At 52.7% G+C, this 22,016-nt stretch overlaps 2 protein-coding genes across 11 annotated transcripts in view; one reads left to right on the plus strand and one right to left on the minus strand.

The window, feature by feature from the left end:
* Window positions 1–3,058, plus strand: part of Dnajb2 (DnaJ heat shock protein family (Hsp40) member B2) — a 9,230-nt gene extending 6,172 nt beyond the window's left edge. For 2 of the 6 annotated variants that reach the window (XM_087904611.1, XM_087904605.1), the window contains 3 exons: window positions 817–1,020; window positions 1,922–1,949; window positions 2,151–3,058. In XM_087904611.1, the coding sequence (XP_087760737.1) occupies window positions 817–1,020; window positions 1,922–1,949; window positions 2,151–2,226 (308 nt within the window). In that variant the 3' untranslated portion in view covers window positions 2,227–3,058. Of the gene's footprint in view, window positions 1–816 lie in introns of all 6 variants that reach the window. The other 4 variants (XM_087904607.1, XM_087904608.1, XR_015737492.1 and 1 more) reach the window with 3 other exon arrangements.
* A 1,544-nt stretch (window positions 3,059–4,602) lies between these two features.
* On the minus strand, window positions 4,603–22,005 carry Ptprn (protein tyrosine phosphatase receptor type N). 5 transcript variants are annotated; one of them, XM_087904604.1, is made up of 23 exons: window positions 21,957–22,005; window positions 19,771–19,821; window positions 19,475–19,588; window positions 17,520–17,616; window positions 15,652–15,910; window positions 15,214–15,568; window positions 14,026–14,160; window positions 13,315–13,349; window positions 12,408–12,685; window positions 12,125–12,211; window positions 11,796–11,875; window positions 11,595–11,659; window positions 10,659–10,877; window positions 9,975–10,175; window positions 9,737–9,884; window positions 9,513–9,586; window positions 9,230–9,307; window positions 9,027–9,146; window positions 8,519–8,685; window positions 6,087–6,140; window positions 5,650–5,714; window positions 5,388–5,461; window positions 4,603–5,172 (listed from the first exon to the last, which is right to left on the minus strand). In XM_087904604.1, exons 1-23 carry the CDS (start codon window positions 21,988–21,990, stop codon window positions 5,101–5,103), a joined length of 2,862 nt encoding a protein of 953 aa, XP_087760730.1. In that variant the 5' UTR covers window positions 21,991–22,005; the 3' UTR covers window positions 4,603–5,100. The 5 variants fall into 5 exon arrangements, with proteins under 5 accessions (XP_087760730.1, XP_087760722.1, XP_087760712.1 ...); XM_087904596.1 differs by lacking the exon at window positions 21,957–22,005 and adding an exon at window positions 21,543–21,713 and having other exon boundaries at window positions 14,026–14,157; XM_087904586.1 differs by lacking the exon at window positions 21,957–22,005 and adding an exon at window positions 21,543–21,713.
* Between the last annotated feature and the right edge of the window lie 11 nt (window positions 22,006–22,016).

Here is a 22,016-nt window from a genome sequence, read left to right on the forward strand (position 1 = left end):
AGTTTTTATTTGAGGGTCCTGAACTGAACCATGTTTAAACGGCCCTCACTTGTAAGTAGCCTCTAGCTCAAGACCACTGCCTACCATACAAAAACGATAAATTAAGCCAAGAATCAAGATCAGGTATAGGGTGTATGTGTGTGTGTGTGGGGGGGGGTGTGAATGCAGGTGTGTGGTGTGTGTACAGGCACTGGAGTATGAAGACAGGGCCTTGTGCGTGCTGGGCTACAGCACCAGCCCAGGATCAAACTCAGGCTTCCTAAAGTGAAGCTCTTTCTCCAAGGACTGTGACTGTGGCTAGCCACTTACCTGCCAGCACTGAGCACGGTGACAAGCAATTGTTGTGGGTTAGCATGCTTAGTCCCTGGGACAGTCTGCATGTGTAGACAGTCTCCTCATCCCCGTGTCATAGACAAGGTAGGCACAGGGAGTCTGAACACTCTGCCTGAGCTGACAGAGCCGCAACCGGGTACGCTAAATAACCTTGTAACCTAACGTGTGTGTGTGTGTGTGTGTGTGTGTATGTATGTGTGTGTGTTAGTTCCAGAGAGAGGCTCTGTGAGGTGGTCCCAACCCAGGATGCTAAATAACCTTGTAACCTAACGTGTGTGTGTGTGTGTGTGTGTGTGTGTGTGTTTTAGTTCCAGAGAGAGGCTCTGCGAGGTGGTCCCAACCCGGGACGCTAAATAACCTTGTAACCTAACGTGTGTATATGTGTGTGTATGTGTGTTAGCTCCAGAGAGAGGCTCTGTGAGGTGGTCCAGCATGACATTCCAGCTTGGGTCTGGGACCTGATGGTGGCTGTGACTCTCGCAGGTGTCCCAGATGATCTGGCACTAGGCTTGGAGCTGAGCCGCCGTGAGCAGCAACCTTCAGGCACCTCCAGGTTGGGGGGCACACAGGTCCGGCCGACCGCTGTTTCCCGTCCCACTGACAGCGACCTTTCTGAGGACGAGGACCTGCAGCTTGCCATGGCCTACAGCCTATCAGAGATGGAAGCAGCTGGGCAGAAGCCCGCAGGTGGGCGGGGGGCACAGCAAGGCTGGCAGGGGCAATCCAGGGCCCAGCCCCAAGACCTTGATATGGGAGGCACGCATAAGGGGGCGAGGGGCGAGGCAACCAAACCCAGCCCTTCAGAGGAGAAGGCCTCTCGATGCCTCATTCTCTGAAAACCAGGCTGAGCCTGACCTGATTCAGGTTCTGACCCAGAGTCCAGCTCACTGTGGGGCGTCCAAAATTGAGTGTGGCCTGAGTTATAGGATCCCAAACTCTGTCCCTCCTCAAGTTTCCTTCCCAGGCCCATCATCCTACAGCATGGACCAGGCATTTGTTATGCTCTGTTTGGGGCTGATAAATCCCTGGGCAAAGCCCGGGATTGGGGGTATCGGGGGCCACGAAAGGGCCTGTGGAGCCCAGAGGCACTGGCTGGATCTGGCACTGCTGAGGGGCATTAGTGGTTTGGGGTTGGGTCTTTTGTGCCCACGTCTTCTGCTGCCATCTGTGTTGTTGATGCTATCAAGGAAAGAGGCCTTGGCCTGGCGTCCCCTGGGGAGCAGCGCAGGCCGAGCGGAGCCTCTGCTGTCCTTACCCAGCTGCAGGCCTCCTGGTCTCTGCGCAGAACCGAGTCCTCACCTGTCACCGTCTCTGTTTCCCCCCTGGTGCTGCTCTCCTGCTCCACACTCCGCAACTCCCTGTGGCTGCATCGCTTGCTTTCACTGCTGCTTGGCTAGGACTCCCTCCTCCTCCTCCTCCTCCTCCTCCTTCTCCTCCTCTCTGAAGCTTCAGTGTGCCCAAGGAAGATGCTGGGGCCAGTGGGGCCATGAGATCTTCTGGGGAGGCTAGCTAGGTGGGGTGGAAGCCTCTCAGCCCTCCAGAGTCTCCACCAGAGTCAACTCCTCTTCCCTTCTCCTTGCTGCCTCAGCCTGCCCTGGCCACAGGACTAGGCAGAGGTGAGGCTGGCTATCCTTGGAGAGGTGGGATAGGGCCAGGGTGACCCAGTGGGAGGCCTAGGTGGGGGACTACATCCCTACTACTTGTCTATCATGCATTCGAACACAGGGCTTGGCCTAGGTGTGCATGCTCGGCTCCACCCCCCCATCTGCTTGCAGCTGACTCCCCTCTCCTGTCACCCACCCCTGCTCTCTCCCCAGATGTGTTCTGAGCTGGATACCCTGGATACAGAGTTGCTGCCGTTCCACCAGGACAGCGCCCTCCCCAGTGGGCTAGGAGGGAACACTACATCCCTCTCCCCTACTTACGCTGAGTGTAGGGCTGGGGCCTGGGTGGTGGGTGGGGACTGAGTGGGAGGCACCCATAGTCTTCTTAGCCTCTGAACTCTCTCCCCTGGGTGCTTAGTGCTGTCTCTTGCGGATTACAAGTCCCAGAGTGCAATGCACCCTGGCCTCGTTTCTGATAGTTCTTATCCCAGGGGAAGTGGTGCTTGATTATAAAGCTGGGCTTCTTGGGATATGTAGTTCCAACCCTAGCTAGCCTGCCAATCTGAATGGGGAGATCTCATCTTTCATCTTGTCTCTGGAAGGGGTGGTGAGAATTGTGGAAGAAGGAGAAAAGACCAGAACCATAGTTCTGATACCTCTTGCTAGACCCAGCTTGGAGTGAGCACAGTCGAGTCCTGTAGCCTCTGGAAGGTTGTTTCCCTTGGGCAACCTGGGGTTCCAGGACTAAGTTAGTGGGACAGTGGCCTGAGCAGGTATGGCGTGGTCCTGGAAGGCTGATGGCTGTGGGCTGGCAGAGCGTGGGAGAGGAGGCTGTCTTGGCTGGAGTGTGTATGGCGAAGATTGGCATGCAGAGGAAGTGTTGGACATACCGCTTGAACGGCTTTCTTTGGCCTCTGACCTTGCTGCCCATTCTTTCTTACCATCATCCATCCCCCGTGAGCCACCTGTCCTCCTGCCTGGGGAGTCCACGGCCAGTGAGGGGATTGGTGGAACAGGCTGCGGCCAGCCCCTGTAACACCGAGCCTCTGAGGCCGGTCAAAGCCAGATGAACTGAGCTCAGACTCAGGGAAAATGGAAGCTAATAAAGCTGAAATTTGAGAGCTTGGTGCCCTGCGTGCCTCCTTTCCAAGACTGCCTAAGAGGGACCCTCTGGGACGATGAGGTGACACTTCAGACCTCATGCCTTCCCCTGTGCCGAATAGCTGGAGGGACGAGCCTCGATCGGTGGTCCTCCCCGAGTGTGGTGTGTGGTCCTCACTTCCAGGGCCCCACAACTAGCTTGACCCTGAGGTTCCCTCTGGTCAGGGGACCTAGTTCCCAGTTCTCTGCAGTACAGCAAGGCCCAGGCTGAGTTAAGACTTGATTGAAAGCATGGGAACTCACCGAGAACAGACGGTGACACCTGATTTGGGTGTGTGTGTGTGTGTTTTCAAGACAGTTTCTCCATATAGCTCAAAATCATGGGGATCCACCTGTCTTTGCTTCCCGATTGCTGGGGTTAAAGGTGTAACCACCAGTGACAACCCCTGATGGTTTTAAACAGCACCCAAGGGTCCTAGACTCAGTCCCTCCAGGGGTGTGAACCAGGAGCATGTGGAATGCCATCCTGCTCAGTGCCCAGGCCCAGGGATGAAGGAACCAGGAACCCCTCAGTGCCCAGGTCCAGGGATGAAGGAACCAGCCACAGAACCAGCACCTCTGTGCTTTTCTCCAAGGGGATATGGCCCTGCAAATTACCGGCAGCTTCATCTTCAGGGGCCAAAGGGCCTCGCCAACTTCTCGAAGCCCAAGCCCCATCCCGAGCCTCTGCTGGGGCATGCAGAATGATGCTTTGCCCACTTGGAGCCTTTGCCATGTAGGACACGGGAGCTGAGCCCCAGCAGAGCACAGACGCTGGGGTGAGGTTTTGTTTCTTAGCTCCAGCATTCAGAATTCCCTGTGTTTTTATCTGAACTCCAACATGAGCGAGTGGCCCCAGGCCCCAGGCTCATCTCAGCTCTTTTTTGTATCTGGAATTACTGTCTGAGGTTTCTTATGACATACAGGTGAGGGGTCCTGGGTTGGGGGGAGGCACAAGGTCCACCCTAAAGGTGATGGGCTGAGGGGAGGATAAGGTGAAAGAGAAAAAGTGTCCTTCCCCCCAGGGGGGCTTGCCCCACCACCACACTGGCAGAATTGGCTGTAGTAGCTATCCCCTGAGATGTGGCAGGCAGTAGGTAGATGGTCCCCACAGCCCTGTGTGACAAAATGTCATTCCTGAGGCTGAAGGCACGAGGCAGCATTCTAAGAACAGGGAGGAAAGGCTATATGAAGACCCAGCTGACCAAGGTTTGAATCCCGACTCCACCATGTCAAGTTTTATAGCTTGGGCTAGCCACACTGTACTCTGTATAGGAGGTGCCATTGTTCATGGTTATGTGAAGATAAAACTAATACATACAAATACGTACATGGTACCTTGGAACCCGCTAGCCGCCTAGAAGTCGTGTTATCAGGCGCTTCTCAAACCAAGGACAGTCATGGCGCCTCTGCAGCCGGTGTCACCTGTGGCCCTCCACTTTCGGTGTCTCCAGGGAGACAGCTCAGAGAGACACTACAGCTGGAGCCTGGGAGCTCAGCAGACAGAACTGCAAAGGGGTCCACGTTGCAGCCGCACAGACAACACACTAACTTTATTTACGTCGATACAAAAGTAGATTTTTCTAGAAATGTTCTCTTGTGCTAGAGGGAGAAGGCTGAGCAGGGTCAAGGTGGCAAGCCAGTGGTAGCAGGGCTGGGGGCGCTGGGGCTTTCTCATCCTGCTCTGTCTATACACTGCAGGCTGGTGGGAGTGGGGGACATCCAGACATGGGGAGGCGGAGACAGAGACTCAGGTAGGATGGGGCTCGGGCACACTTGCTGATGTCCATTCCTCCCCTGCCTGCTGTCTGTCTCCCACGGACTGCCTTGGTTCTAGCTTGTAAGAAGCCGGGTAGATCCGCCCCTTTGCGCCCCACTTCTTTCCACGCTGGGCTGGGAGGGGCTACCGTGCCCAAGATGGGTCAAGATGGCAGGTGGGTGGAGACTGAAGAGTTGGTGCACGAATGCTCACACAGGCAGGAGGAGCAGAGGCCAGGATGCCCACTGAGGTGCCCGGGGGGGCTCACTGGGGCAGGGCCTTAAGGATGGCATTCACCTCCTCTGCCACGGCTGTCAGCGCAAACTCAAACTGATCCTGTGCAAGGCCAGTGGCAGAAGGGTCAGGAGAAACCTCGCCTCTGAGTCTGCCCGAGGGGACATGGCAGGGGTGGAGGGTGCTGGGAATTTGGAAGGGAGGAGGCTTCTTGGGGGAGGCAGGAGGGGCAGACTGTTATTGGTGTCTTCATGGTGGCCATGAAGAGAGTGCTTGGGAAGGGAAGCGACTAGGGAAAGACAGGGAGGTACCATCACCTTAGAGCGGACAAGGCCAGGCCTCTGGTCACGGACATGCTCCAGGGTGGCAGCAATGTCGATCTCCTTCACTCCTGGGGACAGGGTGGAGTAGGGGGTGCTTAAAGGCGTGTCCAGGGGAGAACAAGTCCCATAAAACCTGGGCATCTTTGGCAAAGCTTAGAGATGTGACCACATGCTCCCTAGTGGGGTCTTAGACCCACTGGGTACTGGGGAGCCATGAGGGACCAGGGGCTGCGGGTGCTGTGGGAACAGACCTTACCTTTTGCCATGCGATTCAGTACCATGTCAATAAGGATGTAGGTGCCTGTCCTCCCCGCGCCGTCACTGAAATAGGGGTTGGTGACAGACAGGCTTAGCTCTGACGGGGCAGGAAGGGAGCAGACATGGGGGTTGGAGCGAGAACATTGGTTGATTATTAGAGTTGGCCCGGGAAGAGCATTAGTAATCCATGGTGAGTGGCAGGCCTGTGAGCCCTGGCATGTGGACAACTGGAAAGTACAGCCATGGCTCAGTTTTTAGTGGAGGCAGCAGGATAGGATGGGAATGGCCCTTTCCAGTCTGGGGGTTAGGCATTTGTTCTCCAGCTCTCCACAGAAAGGGCCAAAGAGTAAACATTTCCAGTGCTGTGTGCTGACATTCGTGTGTGTGTGTGTGTGTGTGTGTGTGTGTGTGCGCGCGCGGCAGGACCCGACCCACCTGCAGTGCACGATGATGGGGCAGGACCGCCCTCTGTAACACTTGTTCACCTTCCTGCAATGAGAAGTGGGGTGTGAAGATCAGAAAAGGCCAGCCAGGAGGAGGATGCGCTAATCACACGCCAGTGTGAGCTCACAGGCCGCCTTTCTCCCTCTGTGGCCTTGTGGCACACACAGAGCCGGAAGTGAGCTGGAGAAAGGGTGAAAGCTGCTGTGGGTGGCGCTGGGCTTGCTTTGTCACTCAGAAGCCATGTGCTCAAACTGCGAGCCTGGAATAAGGATTTAACTTCTCAGTTTTCAGCTATAAAATGGGAGATGAGAGATAACAATGGGAATTTTTTTTTTTTAGGATTTTTTTTGGGGGGTTCAGTTTTTTAACACAGGGTTTCCCTGTGTCGCCCTGGCTGTCCTGGAACTCACTTTATAGGCCACGCTAGCTTCAAACTCAGAGATCTACCTACCTCTGCCTCCCAAGTGCTGGGATTAATGACGTGAGCCACCACTGCCTGGCTTTTTTAGGATTCTTACAAAATGCCATGGGATAGATAGCCTACATAAAGAACTTGCATACCAAGGCCCAGTCCATAAGACGTAGTGAGGTGGAGGAATGTCAACAAGTTGTTCTGGGAACGTTCAGGTCAGCTCTGCTCGCTCCGCAGTTACGAAAGCCATTCCCTTTCCACCCAGGTTTGTAGTCCACACTAGCCCTGAGGTCAGGTCATCAAAATGCATTCGTTCACAACAATTACTTTGCTCTAGCTGTCACATGCCAGCTGAATTTATACAGTTCTGGTGTAAACCTCAGGGACTGTTTAGCTTATCTGTATGGCCTAAAAAAAAAAAAATCTATGCAGTGACCCCACAGTGACTCTGTTGGGGACTTCGCTAGTTTATTTTTTTTGTAGATATGGGGGTCAAACCAAGGCCTCACTCATACTCTATCCCTGAACCCAAACAAAACTTGTATTATTTATAATAATAAATAATAATAAAAATTATTCAGTGATAAGGATTTTTTGTGTGCTCAGAAAGTTCTCAACCACTGAGTTACATCCCTAACCCTTTTTCTTTCTTTTATTTATGAGACAAGGTCTCCCTAAGATGCCGGGACTGGCCTTGAACTTGCAGACCTTCTTCCTCAGCCCCCTGCACAGCTGAGATTACAGGTGTGGGCCGTCTCACCTGACCTCCTGCACAGCTGGGGTTACAGGTGTGTGCCATCTCACCTGACCTCCTGCACATCTGGGGTTACAGGTGTGTGCCATCTCACCTGGACTCCTGCACAGCTGGGGTTACAGGTGTGTGCCGTCTCACCTGACCCCCTGCACAGCTGGGGTTACAGGTGTGTGCCATCTCACCTGGACTCCTGCACAGCTGGGGTTACAGGTGTGTGCCATCTCACCTGACCCCCTGCACAGGTAGGGTTACAGGTGTGTGCCATCTCACCTGGACTCCTGCACAGCTGGGGTTACAGGTGTGTGCCATCTCACCTGACCCCCTGCACAGGTGGGGTTACAGGTGTGTGCCATCTCACCTGGACTCCTGCACAGCTGGGGTTACAGGTGTGTGCCATCTCACCTGACCCCCTGCACAGGTGGGGTTACAGGTGTGTGCCATCTCACCTGGACTCCTGCACAGCTGGGGTTACAGGTGTGTGCCATCTCACCTGACCCCCTGCACAGGTGGGGTTACAGGTGTGTGCCATCTCACCTGGACTCCTGCACAGCTGGGGTTACAGGTGTGTGCCATCTCACCTGACCCCCTGAACAGCTGGGGTCTCTTTCTAAATTCCTGCCCCAGTTCTCCAAGCAGCCTTTGGCATAGTCCCTTCTCAGGCCTGTCTGCCTGTTTCTTCTGTCTAGGTGGTTGCCACCCCTGCTAATGACCAGCTTTGTGGCTGTTCGACTGAAGAATATCGGCAGCTCTCTCTCTCTCTCTCTCTCTCTCTCTCTCACACACACACACACACACAGAGAGACAGAGACAGAGAGACAGAGAGACAGAGACAGACAGAGACAGACAGAACGAGGGGACAGTGATGGGAAAGGAAGAAAGGAAGAGAGAGATAAAAACCAGGCAAAAAGACGGGAAGAAAGATGAGGATGAAAGCTGGATGAGAGAGGAAGGGTAAGTGAGCACAGAGCTGAGGGCCAGAAGGACAAGGCAAGAGACAGGAGGGAGGAATCAGAGCAGGAGCCGGTGGGAGAAGGGAACTAAAAATGGGGTCCTGGTCTCCAGGGAAGTCCGCAAAGGAGTCAGCTGGTGGAGAGGCTCTGGGAGAAAGTGGGTGTGAGAAGCGCACCAGGCTGGGGTGGCATGGCCAGTACTGGTTTGGGGATGAGAGGCTGGTGAAAGGGACAGAGGTCAAGGACGAGGCTCCAGGTCAGACCAGGGATACCAGGAAGATCCGGGTGGCGCTTGCAGCCTGCTCACCTGCGGAAGTCCAGCAGCGGCCGGGTAGAGGCCGGAGTGCCCTCTGCCGGCCAGCTGAGGAAGTGGAACTGAGTGAGCGTGCGCGTCTCCTGGGTCTGCACGTTCTTAAGGTAGAAGCTCCGCACCAGGAAGTCCTCGCACCAGATGTGCTCTGACACCAGGTTCACCTGCCATGTACCCCACCGGTCTGAGCGCACAGTACGCGCTCCTCTCCCGGCCCCACCCTTCTGCTTCCCAAGCAGTCCAGATGCTAACTCCTTCAGGATGTTAAAGGTGGTCTGAATTTCAGTCTTTGGATATTTATTTTCCCTGTCTTAGATACTCATGGCTCTGAGCTTTATCAAAGTCCCTACAAATACCTTTTGATACTAGACAGAACACACAAATATTCATGCTTGTGTGATATGTGTGTATGTATGTATCTATACACACATTTGTATATAAAATACTAGAGTGCCATCCATCTTCCCCACTCTCTTTGTCCCCTTACTGTGGGGGTCCTGCTGACCTCATAGACGTGGTAGAGGGAGGATCCTTCGTCTGGCCAGTATCGGTCGCACTGTTTGACACCGTCCTCCACTAATGGGGTCAGCATGACAATGACGGTGCAGCCACTCTCCCACACCATCTAAGGACAGAGACCCGCCCAGGTAAGTGGCCCTCTAGCCTCCCTGGCCCTGGTTCCTAGAAAATCCCCCTCCAAGAATGCACCTGCCAGAAGTCCGCGATGGTATGGGACAGCGGTCCCTGTGTGGCTATGTAGGCTGGCATCCGAGGGTCATGCTCGATCTGAGGATATGGAGGGCATGTCATGAACCAGAATAGGAAGGGCCAGCTTGGAGGGAAGGTGCGTCAGGAGTGGCCCAAGGTCTGGGGAAGGCTGAGAAGTCTCTATTTTAATACGAAGACCCAGGCTCTACAATTACTACAGGGCCGGAGTAAAGAGGGGCACCGCAGACGGAACAAGGTGAAGGTGAAAGTCAGAGCCACTTACGATGGGGCTGGCATTGATGTAATCACTCCGAGAAGGACTGCTCTCCACTTTCAGTTTGACGCGGGCGTGGTCATCTGCGCAGAACCCCCAAACAGCCTTCTGGCACCAGGCCTCTGCCACTAGGCCTCTGCCACTCCGCCTGGACCAGGAGCCCCGCCACCTCCCCACAGCCCCGAATTGCTCCTAGCCGAGGTCGGGGCCAGGCTAGCCCGCTGCTCACTTACAGGGCAGGAAGTCAGGATGGCGGTTCTTCTTGATGTTGCCCTCGCCCTGGGCAGTGGTGCAGGTGTTTGGCTCTGCCTGGTAGGCACACAGGGCCTGCCACTCCTTGGCCAACCGGTCGCGGTTTCGAAGATGGTCCTCCATGTATGCCTGTAGGGGTACCACCACCTGGCTCTGGCTCATCCTGCCTCTCCTGCCAGCCTGTCCCCTCCCCACTTTGGGCCTGGGTCCATTCCTGACCAGAATCATGTGTCCTGTGGAGATGTCCATGTTGGCCTGGGCAGGCTCCTCACACCAAGATGGGGTGCTGCTGTGGGAACTGGGGCTGGCCTGGGCTGCATCACTGAACTGGGAGGACACACTGCTCACCCTAGAAGGCTCTGGCTGACCCTCTGCCCGGTTGAACAGGGACTTTGTGGCCATGTGCTGGCGACACAGGTCCTGTAGAAGGAGCATTGGGTGAGGCCGGGATTCCCTAGAAATCCTTCAACAGGGCTGTGGGGCTGCAGCTCAGTGGTCAGTGTGGGTAGAAATGATTGCACAACATGAATGAGGCCCAGAGCTCAGTTCCCAGTGCTCAAAACAGACAGACAGACAGACAGACCGACCGACAGACAGACAGACAAGGCCTTGAATTCAAGTCTGGAGCCTTAGGCTTGTCTCTGATCGATGGGGTGAACAAGATCTGTCTTTGTCCCTTCTTCTTTGGTGTTCCATTTGGTGCTTATGACAACCTCAGGTATCACAAAGTAGAATCCCAGAATCGTAGCCTTGAAAGGAATCTCAGGCACTGGCTATTCCCACCTCTTATTCACTCAAAAAGTACATCGCAACACCCCCTTCCGATTCTGCCCCCACCTTCCCCCCATACAAGACCGAGTCTCTCAAGCCCCTGTACTTCCTTCCCTTCATGAACCTGCACACCTGGTACTCAAAAGTGGTGTCACCATGGGCCCCCTCAGGCCCCAGCGCGGCCAGGCGCTCCTTATCCCGCTGTCTCGAATGGTGGCGCAGACACAGGGCCACTGCCAATGCCACTAGCAGTCCAGCGACACCTGCCAGGGCCACCAGAGTAAGCAGCACTGAGCGCATGGGAGATATGCCGTGGGCTTGTCGGGGAAGGACTGCAGCTGCCTCCTCCCTCTGTGGGAACGAAACCAGAGTCAGGGGCATGGCAGCAGGGGGGACCGGTCCCTGACTCCTTAGGCCACCTCTAGGGACAAAGCTATGACATCAGGGGCATGCAGGTTAGAAGCAGAAGGATATGCAGCCTCCTTCCCAACCCCCAATGGACCAACTCAAGTGCCTCTAGAAGAATTTCCATATACAAAAAGAAAAAGAGATGTCGGTATGAAAGTGACGGTCTAGCCATCAAGAATGATCCTTCGGAGGGGCGGCTTTAATCCCAGCGCTCAAGAGGCAGAGACAAGCAGATCTTTGCGAGTCTGAGGCCAGCCTGGTCTATAGAGCGAGTTCCAGGACAGGCTCCAAAGCTACACAGAGAAACCCTGTCTTGAAACCGCCACCCACACACAAAAGAAGAAAAAGAAAGAAAGAAAGGAAGGAAGGAAGGAAGGAAGGAAGGAAGGAAGGAAGGAAGAAAGAAAGAAAGAAAGAAAGAAAGAAAGAAAGAAAGAAAGAAAGAAAGAAAGAAAGAAAGAAAGAAAGAAAGAAAGAAAGAAAAAGAATGGTCTTCCAGGAAAGGGTCACTTCGCCATCTGCTGGTCAAAATGAGAACTGCACAGAGGGGCTGCCAGGGAAGGGAGGTTGGAGAACCGAAAGAACTTTCAACCCTTTGAGTTCTCCAGTCCTTCCCTCCCTCTCTAGTGTGCAAAGCCAGCGCCTACAGTTAGTGCTTACCTGTCCTACCCCTGTCTGCAGAATCTGGAGCCCTGTCTTCGCTTCCAGTTCAGACTTCACCAGCCCTGCAGGAAGGAATCACGTCAACCTCTTTCTAGCCCCATACAGGCTGGAAATATTTTAAGGAAGCATTATCACAGGCCTGGGAATCGCAGCTGGGGGTCAGGTTCAGCCTGGGCCTGAGGATAGGATGGTATTTACCAGCTTGCCGAGTCACGTCTGCCAAAGACAGATTCTGCTCATTGTGCCGGATTCGGAAGGTGACGGCTGGTCCCACCACACTGCCAAATAGGAGGTCTGTTACTACCTGACCCACCTGGGATCCCGGCCAGAGGCCAGCACCGGGGATCAGGGATTCCCACGAGCGTGTCTGACGACAGGCAGATTCAGGATCGGGCTAGCAGCAGGGCCCCATGGAGCTGTCGTGCTTGGACAAGTTGGCAGCGTCTCCCTGCCTGACCCCTTCAGCACCAACTCACTCAGGCTACTTTCTAGACCCCTGCGCTGTCCCACAGGGATGGCGGTCCCACCTGATGTTGATGAAGCTGCCCGAGGACATGTGCACATGCTCAGCCAGAATCTCTAGCAGTTTTACTCCAGCCACCAAGCTCAAGGGTCTGCAGGAGAGGGGCAGGCAGAGGGAGGAAGGGGATTCTCAGAGGCTTTAGTGAAATAGGCCACCTCCAGAGGCACAGAACCTTTTTTTATTATTATTATTTTAATGAAAGCTGGATTCCTTCTCTCTGCTTCCTGCCAAATAGGCCAGCCCAACCCCTCTGGGACAGGAAGGTTTTCCCTGATTGCAATGCTTACTTCTGGTCAGTGACTATATAGCCGTATTCCTCGGCTGACGGTCGAGCTGAAGGCTGTCCCACCGCTGTGGTCTGGCTCTGGCTCGAGGGACTTTTCTTCTCTAGCAGGACAGATGAGACTCCAGGAGGACCGGCTGTTTGGGGGGGCTCAGGGATGCCAGGGCTCAGTGCCTGCTGAACTTCATTGGAGGTGGGGCTGGCAGTGGGATATCCAGGAAGCAAGGGGGTGGGGGGCCGAGGTTCTGCTGTGTTCTCTTTCTGCATCTGTTCTTCTGTTGCCTGTTACAAGACAGGATGCAGGTGCAACCTCTAGAGTGGAAGGGCTCGGGGCTGGGTACGGGAGGGCCACTCTTTCGGGGCTCTAAACTCTTTGACAGAGGAATTTAGAAACTATTTAGCTTTCTACCCCTTAAATCCCATACAATGGGCACAGAGAACCCATCCAAGGAGTGCGAATCAAATGGATGAATGAACGATTAAAGGATTGAATGAGGGAAATGTGATGTGTAAATTCACAAGGAGAGGCTGGAATGGGGGGGGGCTTTCAGGCCTGATAATTTGGAAAGATGAACAGAAAGGCGATGGCTTTTAGGATTTTGTTCAGTGGTGACATGTTAGATGCCAACATCTAAAACAAAAGGAAAAATCATGCAGCTGCAACAGGATGGAGCCCCCACCAAAGTCCCTGCTGTAGGAATCATCAGAGTCTGAAAGGATCATGGTAAAAAGGGAGTGGGTTAAGAATTCTGGCTTTTGGTTGTGTCAACTTGAAGTGAGGCCACGGGTGAGGATTTGAAGTCCCTGGGCCTCAGACTGAGGGATCAGAGGATAGATTCTCAGCCATGACCCCTGGCATTCGGATTTCAGCCAAGAAGGATGTGTGAGGCAGGAAGGTGCTGGGAACTCACTTTCTTGACATCAGCTCCGACATTTACAGCCCCTCCTGGAGAGACAGAAGAACAAGAGTCTTGAAAAAGGACTCCAGCTCTGGGACATGATCCATCTGTGAGCCCCTGTCCTGTCAACAACACAGATGCTTTCCCCTGCTCCCACTCTCCATCTCCCCATCACCTTGAGCTTCCTCTTCCTCTGGTCTTTTCCTGGTCTAATGCTACAGCTTCCCACCCTACCCTCTTGCTTCCTGGGATGTGTTGGTAATAACCCTGTCTTCAAAAGAACTCTCTTTTCAGCCAGGCCATGGTATGCATGGTATGGTATGCTAGACCATACCTGCAGTCTCTACACTCTAGAAGCAGAGGCAGAAGGGTCGTGAGTCCTTTTTTGTTGTTTGTTTTTCCAGACAGAGTTTCTTTGTGTAGCCCTGACTGTCCTGGAACTTTCTCTCTCTGTAGACCAGGCTGGTCTCGAACTTAGAGATCTGCCTGCCTCTGCCTCCTGAGTGCTGGGATCAAAGGCGTGAATCACCTGGCCCAGCTATGATCATGAGTTCTTAAGTTAGCCTGTCCTACAGCAAGACCCCATCTCAAGAAAAAACAAAGCCAAAAACTCTCTCCTTGTGACCCTCCAGGTCACAAACTGTACTCCGTGCAGTCTTGAGTAGTGGGACAATAAATCTTCATGCAGCGGGGAGCTTCTTCCCTCCCTGCCAGGACACTCACCAAGATTTCTTCCTGTGCCCTTGGGCAGTAACTGCAGCAGGGTCAGGAGGGTAGAGAGCTGCTCCGGGGTCAGCTGACGCAGCTCTACCCCGTAGCCTGCCAGGACAGCAGTCAATCTCTGCATAGTTACATCTGCTGGGAGCCAGACAAAGAGCTTAGGGCAAATGGTAGGATACCTTGACGGGATGCAAATAGATGGTTGGGGAAGGGGACAATCACATTTAAGAATTCTTTAAATGCTAGGACACTGATGCCCTCCCATTCTTAGACTTTGAGTAACTTGAGGTATAGCAGGTGCATACCCCACTGTCCCTTCAATGAAGTTAATGTCTGTGGACATCAGCTTGTCGGTAGACAGTTAAATGTGCGAACCAAAGGCAGAATGCCAAGTGTGGTGATTCATGCCTGTAATTTCAGTACTCAGTAGTCTGAGACAAGAGGAATGAAGCAAGTTTGAATCCATCCTGGGCTAAAAATGAGTTCAAGAATAGCCTGGAATAATAGCAAGATCTCTTAAAAATAAATCAAATAGCCAGGCGATGTTGGTACATGCCTCCCAGCACTTGGAAGGCAGAGACAGGTGGATCTCTGTGAGTTTGAGGTCAGCCTGATCTACAAGAGCTAGTTCCAGAACAGCTAGGACCATAACACAGAGAAACCTTGTCTCAAAAAAAGAAAGCAAGCAAACAAAAACAAAATAAAACTACAACTAAATAAACAAATGAGGGGCTGGAGAGATTGCTCAGTGGTTAAGAGCTTTGCCTGCTCTTCCAAAGGTCCCGAATTCAATTCCCAGCAACCACGTGTGCGCACAACCATTCGTAATGAGATTTGGTGCCCTCTTCTGGCCTGCAGTGATACATACAGGCAGAACACTGAATACATAATAAATAAATAAATCTTTATAAAAAAAATAATTAGGGGCTGGAGAGATGCTCGGGCACTGGCTGCTCTTCCAGAGGTCCTGAGTTCAATTCCCAGCAACCACATGATGGTTCACAACCATCTGTAATGAGATCTGACGCCCTCCTGTGGCATGTGGGCATACACGGAGGCAGAATGTTGTATACATAATAAATAAATAAATCTAAAAATTGTTAAAAACAACAAATGAATAAATGACATCTTCTAGGACAGTCAGGAAGGAGCCACCATAGACAGAGAGGTGGGTGCTGGGGGTCCTCTTACCTGGTTGTACTGCTTGGGAAGGGGGCTTCTCCCCATGACCCCCTAGCACCTCCTCCTCATAGTCCTCTGAAGAGTCCTCTGCCCGGCTGCTGCCCCCTTGCTCTGGCAGCCTTGGTACCCTGGCCCTGCCAGGCACTGGCAACTCTTGGGTCATGTAAAGCAGCCCTGAGTCCTGGAAAAGCTGAGCGGGTGAGGGACCTGGAAGGTCTCCGAAGGAGTGGCCAGAGTGAGCCCCCAAAATGGCCTTGGAAGCACTTCTGCTGAAGAGGGCAGGAGCTTCAGCCTTGGGCAGGTGGCCAACACCAACCACCCCTGGGGAGCTCTCTGAGCTCCGGGAGCCATCTCGGGGGCCAAACTGTAAGAAACCAGAGATGTGAGTAAGAATTGAAGTCAGGAGTGGATACTGTGGTTGAGTCATGGCTAGAGTCAAGAGCTCACCTGGTGGAACAGGTAAGGCTGTAGCAATGCGGATTCGTAAGTCAGAGCAGGGTGGGGAGGCTGTGGGGGCATTAGCAGGTGTTCCAAGAGAGGGGGCAGCAGCTCAGCCTGCAGAGAGGACAGTGGGGAGCCCATCCCAGCTCCATTCCCACCCCCTGGAGGCCGAGGGAGCCCCTGGGCAGCAGGAGAGGAGCCAGTGGGATTGCCCTGAGAAAGTAGCTCCCCGGAAGTGCCTGGTCTCCTGGGCATCAAACCAGACCTGGGGAGGAAAAGAGGGAGACAAGGAGTGGGAGAGAGGGAGGGAGGAGGAGGGAGGGGGAGGGAGGGGGGAAAAGAGAGGGAGAGACTTAATTTATATGTTTGTATAAGACAAGGGTGTGGAGATTTTACAAGGTTGAGGTTGGACAGAGTCTGTGGTTTAGAAGAGCTTTATCCTCTTAAATGAAGAGGAGAGACGGGCTAGAGGGCATGGAGGTGAGAGTAGGCCCTCTGGCTTGGTGAATATGCCTCAGCTTTGGTTAAAAAAAAAAAGAACAGGGGTTTACACGTGCGTATGTGCATGCATGTGCGTGTGTATTAAGCTAGGGATCAAACCCAGGGCCTTGTGTATGCAAGGCAAACATTCTACCTCTGAGCTACATTCCCAACCATGTATGCAAAACACACTTGCACAGTCTAATGAAGCTCAAGGAGATGATGAAAGGGAGATTGGATGCTGAGGAAGGCATCTGGGGCATACATGCATGCATACATATGTGTGTATGTAAAACACACTTGCACATTCTAATGAAGCTCAAGAGGATGACGAAAGGGAGAGTGGGTGCTGGGGAAGGCACCTGGGGCATACATGCATGCATGCATACATACATACATGCATACATACATACATGCATGCATACATGCATACATACATACATACAGAGATAGACTGTGACTTTAGGATGCCTCTACATTGTTGTTCCTGTGCTCCCCACCCCACCCCAGCTCTCTAAGTATATATTCAAACAACTAACACTGCCCTGGCCCCACTGCTATTGCCTTATCGGTCCCAGTATCATCATCTGAGCTCCACAGATTCTTCTTTTGTCTGGGAATTGCCTTTAGAGCAGAAGTTCTCAACCCCTGGGCTACGACCCGTTGGGGGTTGAATGACCCTTTCACAAGGGTTGCCTAAGACCATTGGAAGACACAGATATTTATATTACGATCCATAAGAGTAGTAAAATTGCAGTTATGAAGTAGCAATGAAGATAATGTTATGGTTGGGGGGTACTGCAACATGAGGAATTGTATTAAAAGGTCACAGCATCAGGAAGGTTGAGAACCCCTGATTTAGAGGCTCTAACCACGGAAAGAAGGCGCCACTTTCTGCCATACACAATCCCACACAGTAATAGAACAACTTAAATCCAAGAAAATTCTAATTTGTCTTTTTTAGATTTATTTATTATGTATATCGTGTTCTGCTTGCATATACAACTGCAAGGCAGAAGAGGGCACCAGATCTCACTATAGATGGTTGTGGGGCACCATGCAGTTGCTGGGAACTGAACTCAGGTCCCCTGGAAGAGCAGTCTCTCAACCTCTGATCCACCTCTCTAGCCCCTCTAGTTTGTCTTTAACAACGACTTTAAATATCAAATACCAGTGTTTCTTTTTAAAGTATTTATTTATTGTCCTGTTTTGCTGGATCTTTAGGATAAACTCAGTCCCTTCTGAGAAATGTCAGCACGTTAGAGGGACCATTCTCAATGCTCTTTTACCTGTGTCTCAGTCTGCTGACGTTGGCACCTCCACCCCCTTGCCTATAAGGAGAGTTACAGATCACCGGCCCCAACAGCCTAAAGTTGTTGAGAAAGACTACCTACCTGTCCCTTGGATGGAGCTCTGAGGGATGAAGCCTGGGGATGCGTTCCATCTCCTGGGAGATCACATGCTGGGTGAGGTCATCATGCCATGACAATCCTGTCAGGAGAAAGGACAGGACTTGAGACTGGGGGCCCAGTACTAGAGTGGAGGTCGGGAGTATTTGCCATTCCCTCAGTGAGTTGGGTTTGGCAGGGCTGTGCCATTGGAAACTCAGTGGGTGAGCTGAGCCGCCTCCCCATCCCTGCCCTCAGGTACAACTTTTGGAGTCAAACTGCCTGGGCTGAAACCCAGCTTTAGTTGCTGAAGGGCTGGGGCCTTGGGTGTTGTTAAAAGCTTCCAGTCTCTCATCTCAATACTCTTTGGACCTCAACTCTCTCGCCTGGAGCTATGTATCTCCTAAGACTGCTGTGATAAATAAACAACATATCCTGGGTGATAGTTCTGCCACATGAAGAGCTCTTAATAATGCTGTCACCACTGCTATCTCTGCATTTCTTCATTCTAAGCCTGAGTCTTTTGTATAGTGGGGATAACACACATTTTGTGGGCTCCGAATGCCTATTTCGAACCCTTGGACCATCTCCACCGTGATTCCCACCATGTGCTCCTGCCAGCATCCCCTTGTCTTGGGGCACAGGTTCTGACTGACCCTACCCATGAAGCTCTGCTCTCAGAAAAGATCTCTCACTCGTTCTAGAGGCATAGCATCTCACTCTCCTCTATTCTTTCTTCTATGGGTTTATTTATTTAGAGTCAGGGTCTCACTGTGTAGTACAGGCTGGCCTGGAACTCATGGTGATCCTTCTGTCTCAGCCTCCCAAGTGCTGGGATCCCAGGTCCTGCTCGGATTTATAATCTGGATTACTCATGACTCATATTCTGGGACCTGCAAGCAGCTGTTCCATGTATCAGAACTCTCTGTGTTCCCTCCAAGGGACCCCTAGATTTCATTCTCTCTTTCATACTCAAGAGCATTCTTCCCAAATTTCTCTCCTATCTCCATCCTTTTCCTCTCCACTGAATTATTCCTCTTAGCATAGAAATATGATGTTATTTCTTTCACTTAAGGTAATAATGTTTCGGGGGCTGGAGAGATGGCTCAGAGGTTAAGAGCACTGCCTGCTCTTCCAAAGGTCCTGAGTTCAATTCCCAGCAACCACATGGTGGCTCACAGCCATCTGTAATGAGGTCTGGTGCCCTCTTCTGGCCTTCAGGCATACACACAGACAGAATATTGTATACATAATAAGTAAATAAATAAATAAATATTTTTAAAAAAAGGTAATAATGTTTCACCTGTGTCCTCTTGCATCTGTCACTGCAATATATTGCAGCAATAACTTCTTTTATTTCCCCCAAGACAGAATTTCTCTGTGTAACTGTCCTGGCTGTCCTGGAACTCACTTTGTAGACCAGGCTGGCCTCAAACTCAGAGATCCACCTGCCTCTGCCTCCCGAGAGCTGGAGTTAAAGGTGTGCACCACCCCTGCCCTTGTTGCATCAAACTTCTTAAGATTTGTCTTAATATGGATGCAATGGTGCATGCCTGCAGTCCTGTACTTGTAACGCCAAGGCAGAAGGATCACCATGAGTTCCAGGTCAACCTAGGCTACATAATAACTTTGGAGCTGTCTTGGGCTACACAGAGAGAGCTTGTCTCAGAACAAACAAACAAACAAACAAAATCCTAACAAACCTAAAAAATAATTTCCAGCAACTTTAGCTGCAGATCTTCTGTGTGTAACTCTAGATAATTCATATGCGAACAGCCCATCTCTAGGGTCCTATCATTACTCTTGTTCTGTACCTTTATCCAGCAAGATCTAAGAGGGTGGGGCTTCAAAAATGAATATAATTATTAAGATGTATGAAGAGAAATTTTTGGATGAGGTGGACCCCTACTTCCCCGCCAACCAAGCTCCAATCTCTGTTTCCTCGAGCAATCAGACCTCACCTTGGGACATGAGTTGGCGGAGCACACCTTGTAAGCGCTGGAGAACTGGGGAGGTGACTTGCAAAAGTGGCCGTGCCTGCCCGACTCCTGCCTGGCACTGTCCAAACAAGCCATCTAGAAGCACAAAGGTGCTGTTGTCATGGGTTTTGCAGAAGGCCTTCCAAAGTCCTGGCTTCAGATGGACAATGTTCTTTCCACCTTCTCTGGCTTTAGAGCGCTGCTCCTCTGCCCTCCTCACATCTGGGCTCTCCCTCCCCATCTTTGTTCTTTGAATCCTATGCCAGGGCCCTACTCACCCTGAATACAGACTTCCAGGTGTGAGCAGAGCCTGCGGTCAAACAGACAGCCTGTGGAAAAGCGGATAGATGCTCAGAACACAGAGAAGTGCTAGATGCCCGGGAAAACGGGGAAGCAGATGTGGCCCATTATTTTATTCTAAGGAAGGCTTTAAGTTGGGAGGATAGCAGGGAAGAGGATTAGAATTCTCTCTCTCTCTCCCCTCTCTCTCTCTCCTCTCTCTCTCTCTCTCTCTCTCTCTCTCTCTCTCTCTCTCTCTCTCTCTCTCTCTCTCTCTCTCTCTCTGGCATGTGTATGCATACAAATTTAGGTATGTTCATGCATGTGTTCATGTGTGTGGAGGCCAATGTTGGGTATCTTCCACACTTGTTGCCCACTTCATTTTTTCAAGACTGGGTCTCTCACTGAGTCTGGAGTTTGTCCTGCACATCCCAGGAATTGGTCTGTCTCCATTTTTTCAGCCCTGGGGTTAGACATAAATCTCATTGCATGGCTTTTTATATGGGTACTAAAGATCTGAGCTCAGGTCCTCATACTTGAATGGCAAACAAGTACTGCTGACAGCTCTCCAGCCCTACGACCTAGAACTCTTGAGGAAGTATGAGGTCTAGCTTTGAATTTTAAAGATCTTAGTTTCAGTCTTTAAAAGGCTCAATTTGCTTAACTGGGAGTTGGAGCAATGCCAGGAAGGGGGTGGAGAGCATGTATTATTGTGGGAGAATTTGAGGCTAAATTCAAAAGGAAACTATAGTTTCCCAAATGCCGCAAAACATCCTGACTCTAGTGGCCTGGAACTCGGAAGATGCGGAAACTCCAACGTGCTGTGGAAGGGATGCAGGTGCTTGATTCCGTGGCAGCCTATCCCAGGCTTGCGGCGCTGATGCTGTCCGTGGTGCTGAATCTGGGAGCCAAGAGTATGTAGGTAGGGGAGCAGGTTACCAAGGGAGGGGTGACGAGACCAGGAGTCGTCACAGGATCTCATCCCTCAGCTCTATCTTGTTAACTCTCGGCCTCACAGGAAGTACCGTACACTGGCCTCCAAGCCAGGGTGGGGAAAGAGGGCGCCAGATGGAGAGGCTGCACCCCTTCCCCCACTCGCCACCTTCCCACCCCCATCCCGGGCCCGTGAGTCAGCGCTGACTCCGTCCGCTTAGATGTGAGTCAGCACCAGACCTGGTTGTGGAGAGGGGGACAAGGAGAGGACCTTCCCCTTTTCGTTCTCTTCTGCTCCCTCCCCCACGTGTCCCCTTCTTATAGGTGACCAACTCGCAGCAAATGAGCCGTGCTCTCCAGCCAATCCTCCAGGGAAGCTGGAGCCGAGTGACTGAGGCCAGGCTCCTGCCGCCGGGTGGTCGCCTCTTCCACCTTTCTTCCTCCTTCCCGGCTTCCGATTCTTCAGTTCGAGTCTCCACCTCGACGTCTCTGGCCTCTCCCACGGTCCTGTAGTCCCTCTAAATCCGTCGACTCGCATATACCCCCATTCCTCCTCCCGAACCTTGTTTTCCCTGGAGCCCACTTCTCCCAGGTCCCGCCTGCGTATCCCAGCTCCACCTCCCGGCCTACGCCCCTTTACTTGCAGCCGCCCTCATCTTCATCTTCCTTCGGATCCCTGCCTCGTCTCTCATCTTCCTCATCCCGCAGCCCCCCCCCCCCCCGCTACATCTAGTCTACCTGGGCTTCTTGCCTTTGCGACGCTCCCCTCCGCCCCCCACCCCCACTACCGAGTTCTGTTCCCGGCCCCTACTCTCCCCCCATCAAGTTTTCTCCTGACCGTGGGCACTGATGGCGCTGCAGCCCCCGGGGCGGCCGCTCAGCAGCAGCAGGCAGACAAGCAGCCGGAGGCCCCCGGAGCCCCCGGGACCCCCAGGCCGCCGCGGGCGCCGCATCCTTCCCGGCTGCGTGAGCTCTCTCTCCAGCCAGAGTCTCAGGGACGCTGGCGGGAGTCAGCCGAGGAGCCTAGGCGGAGCCTGCCGCTCCCCACCCACCTCCAAGGCGGGGTCTACAGGCCCCTCTTGAGGCGACTTAGCCAACTGCAGGCGTGCGGTGACGACATCTCCACCCCCGGCTCTTATGCCTATTTGCGTCACACTGGCGTAAGAGCCCCCTCTTAGCTCGGGACCTATGTCTTCTCCACCATATAGTAGTTTCCTCTCTAGAATTCCCACTGGGTCCACCCACTCCTGACCTGTATTTTTCAGGTCCACCGCCTCTGTCTTCATGGCTCAGGGTTGTTGAAAAGCAGTTC

Source organism: Myodes glareolus, chromosome 1, assembly GCF_982192425.1.
Source record: "Myodes glareolus chromosome 1, mMyoGla1.1, whole genome shotgun sequence".
Taxonomy (NCBI): Eukaryota; Metazoa; Chordata; class Mammalia; order Rodentia; family Cricetidae; genus Myodes; species Myodes glareolus.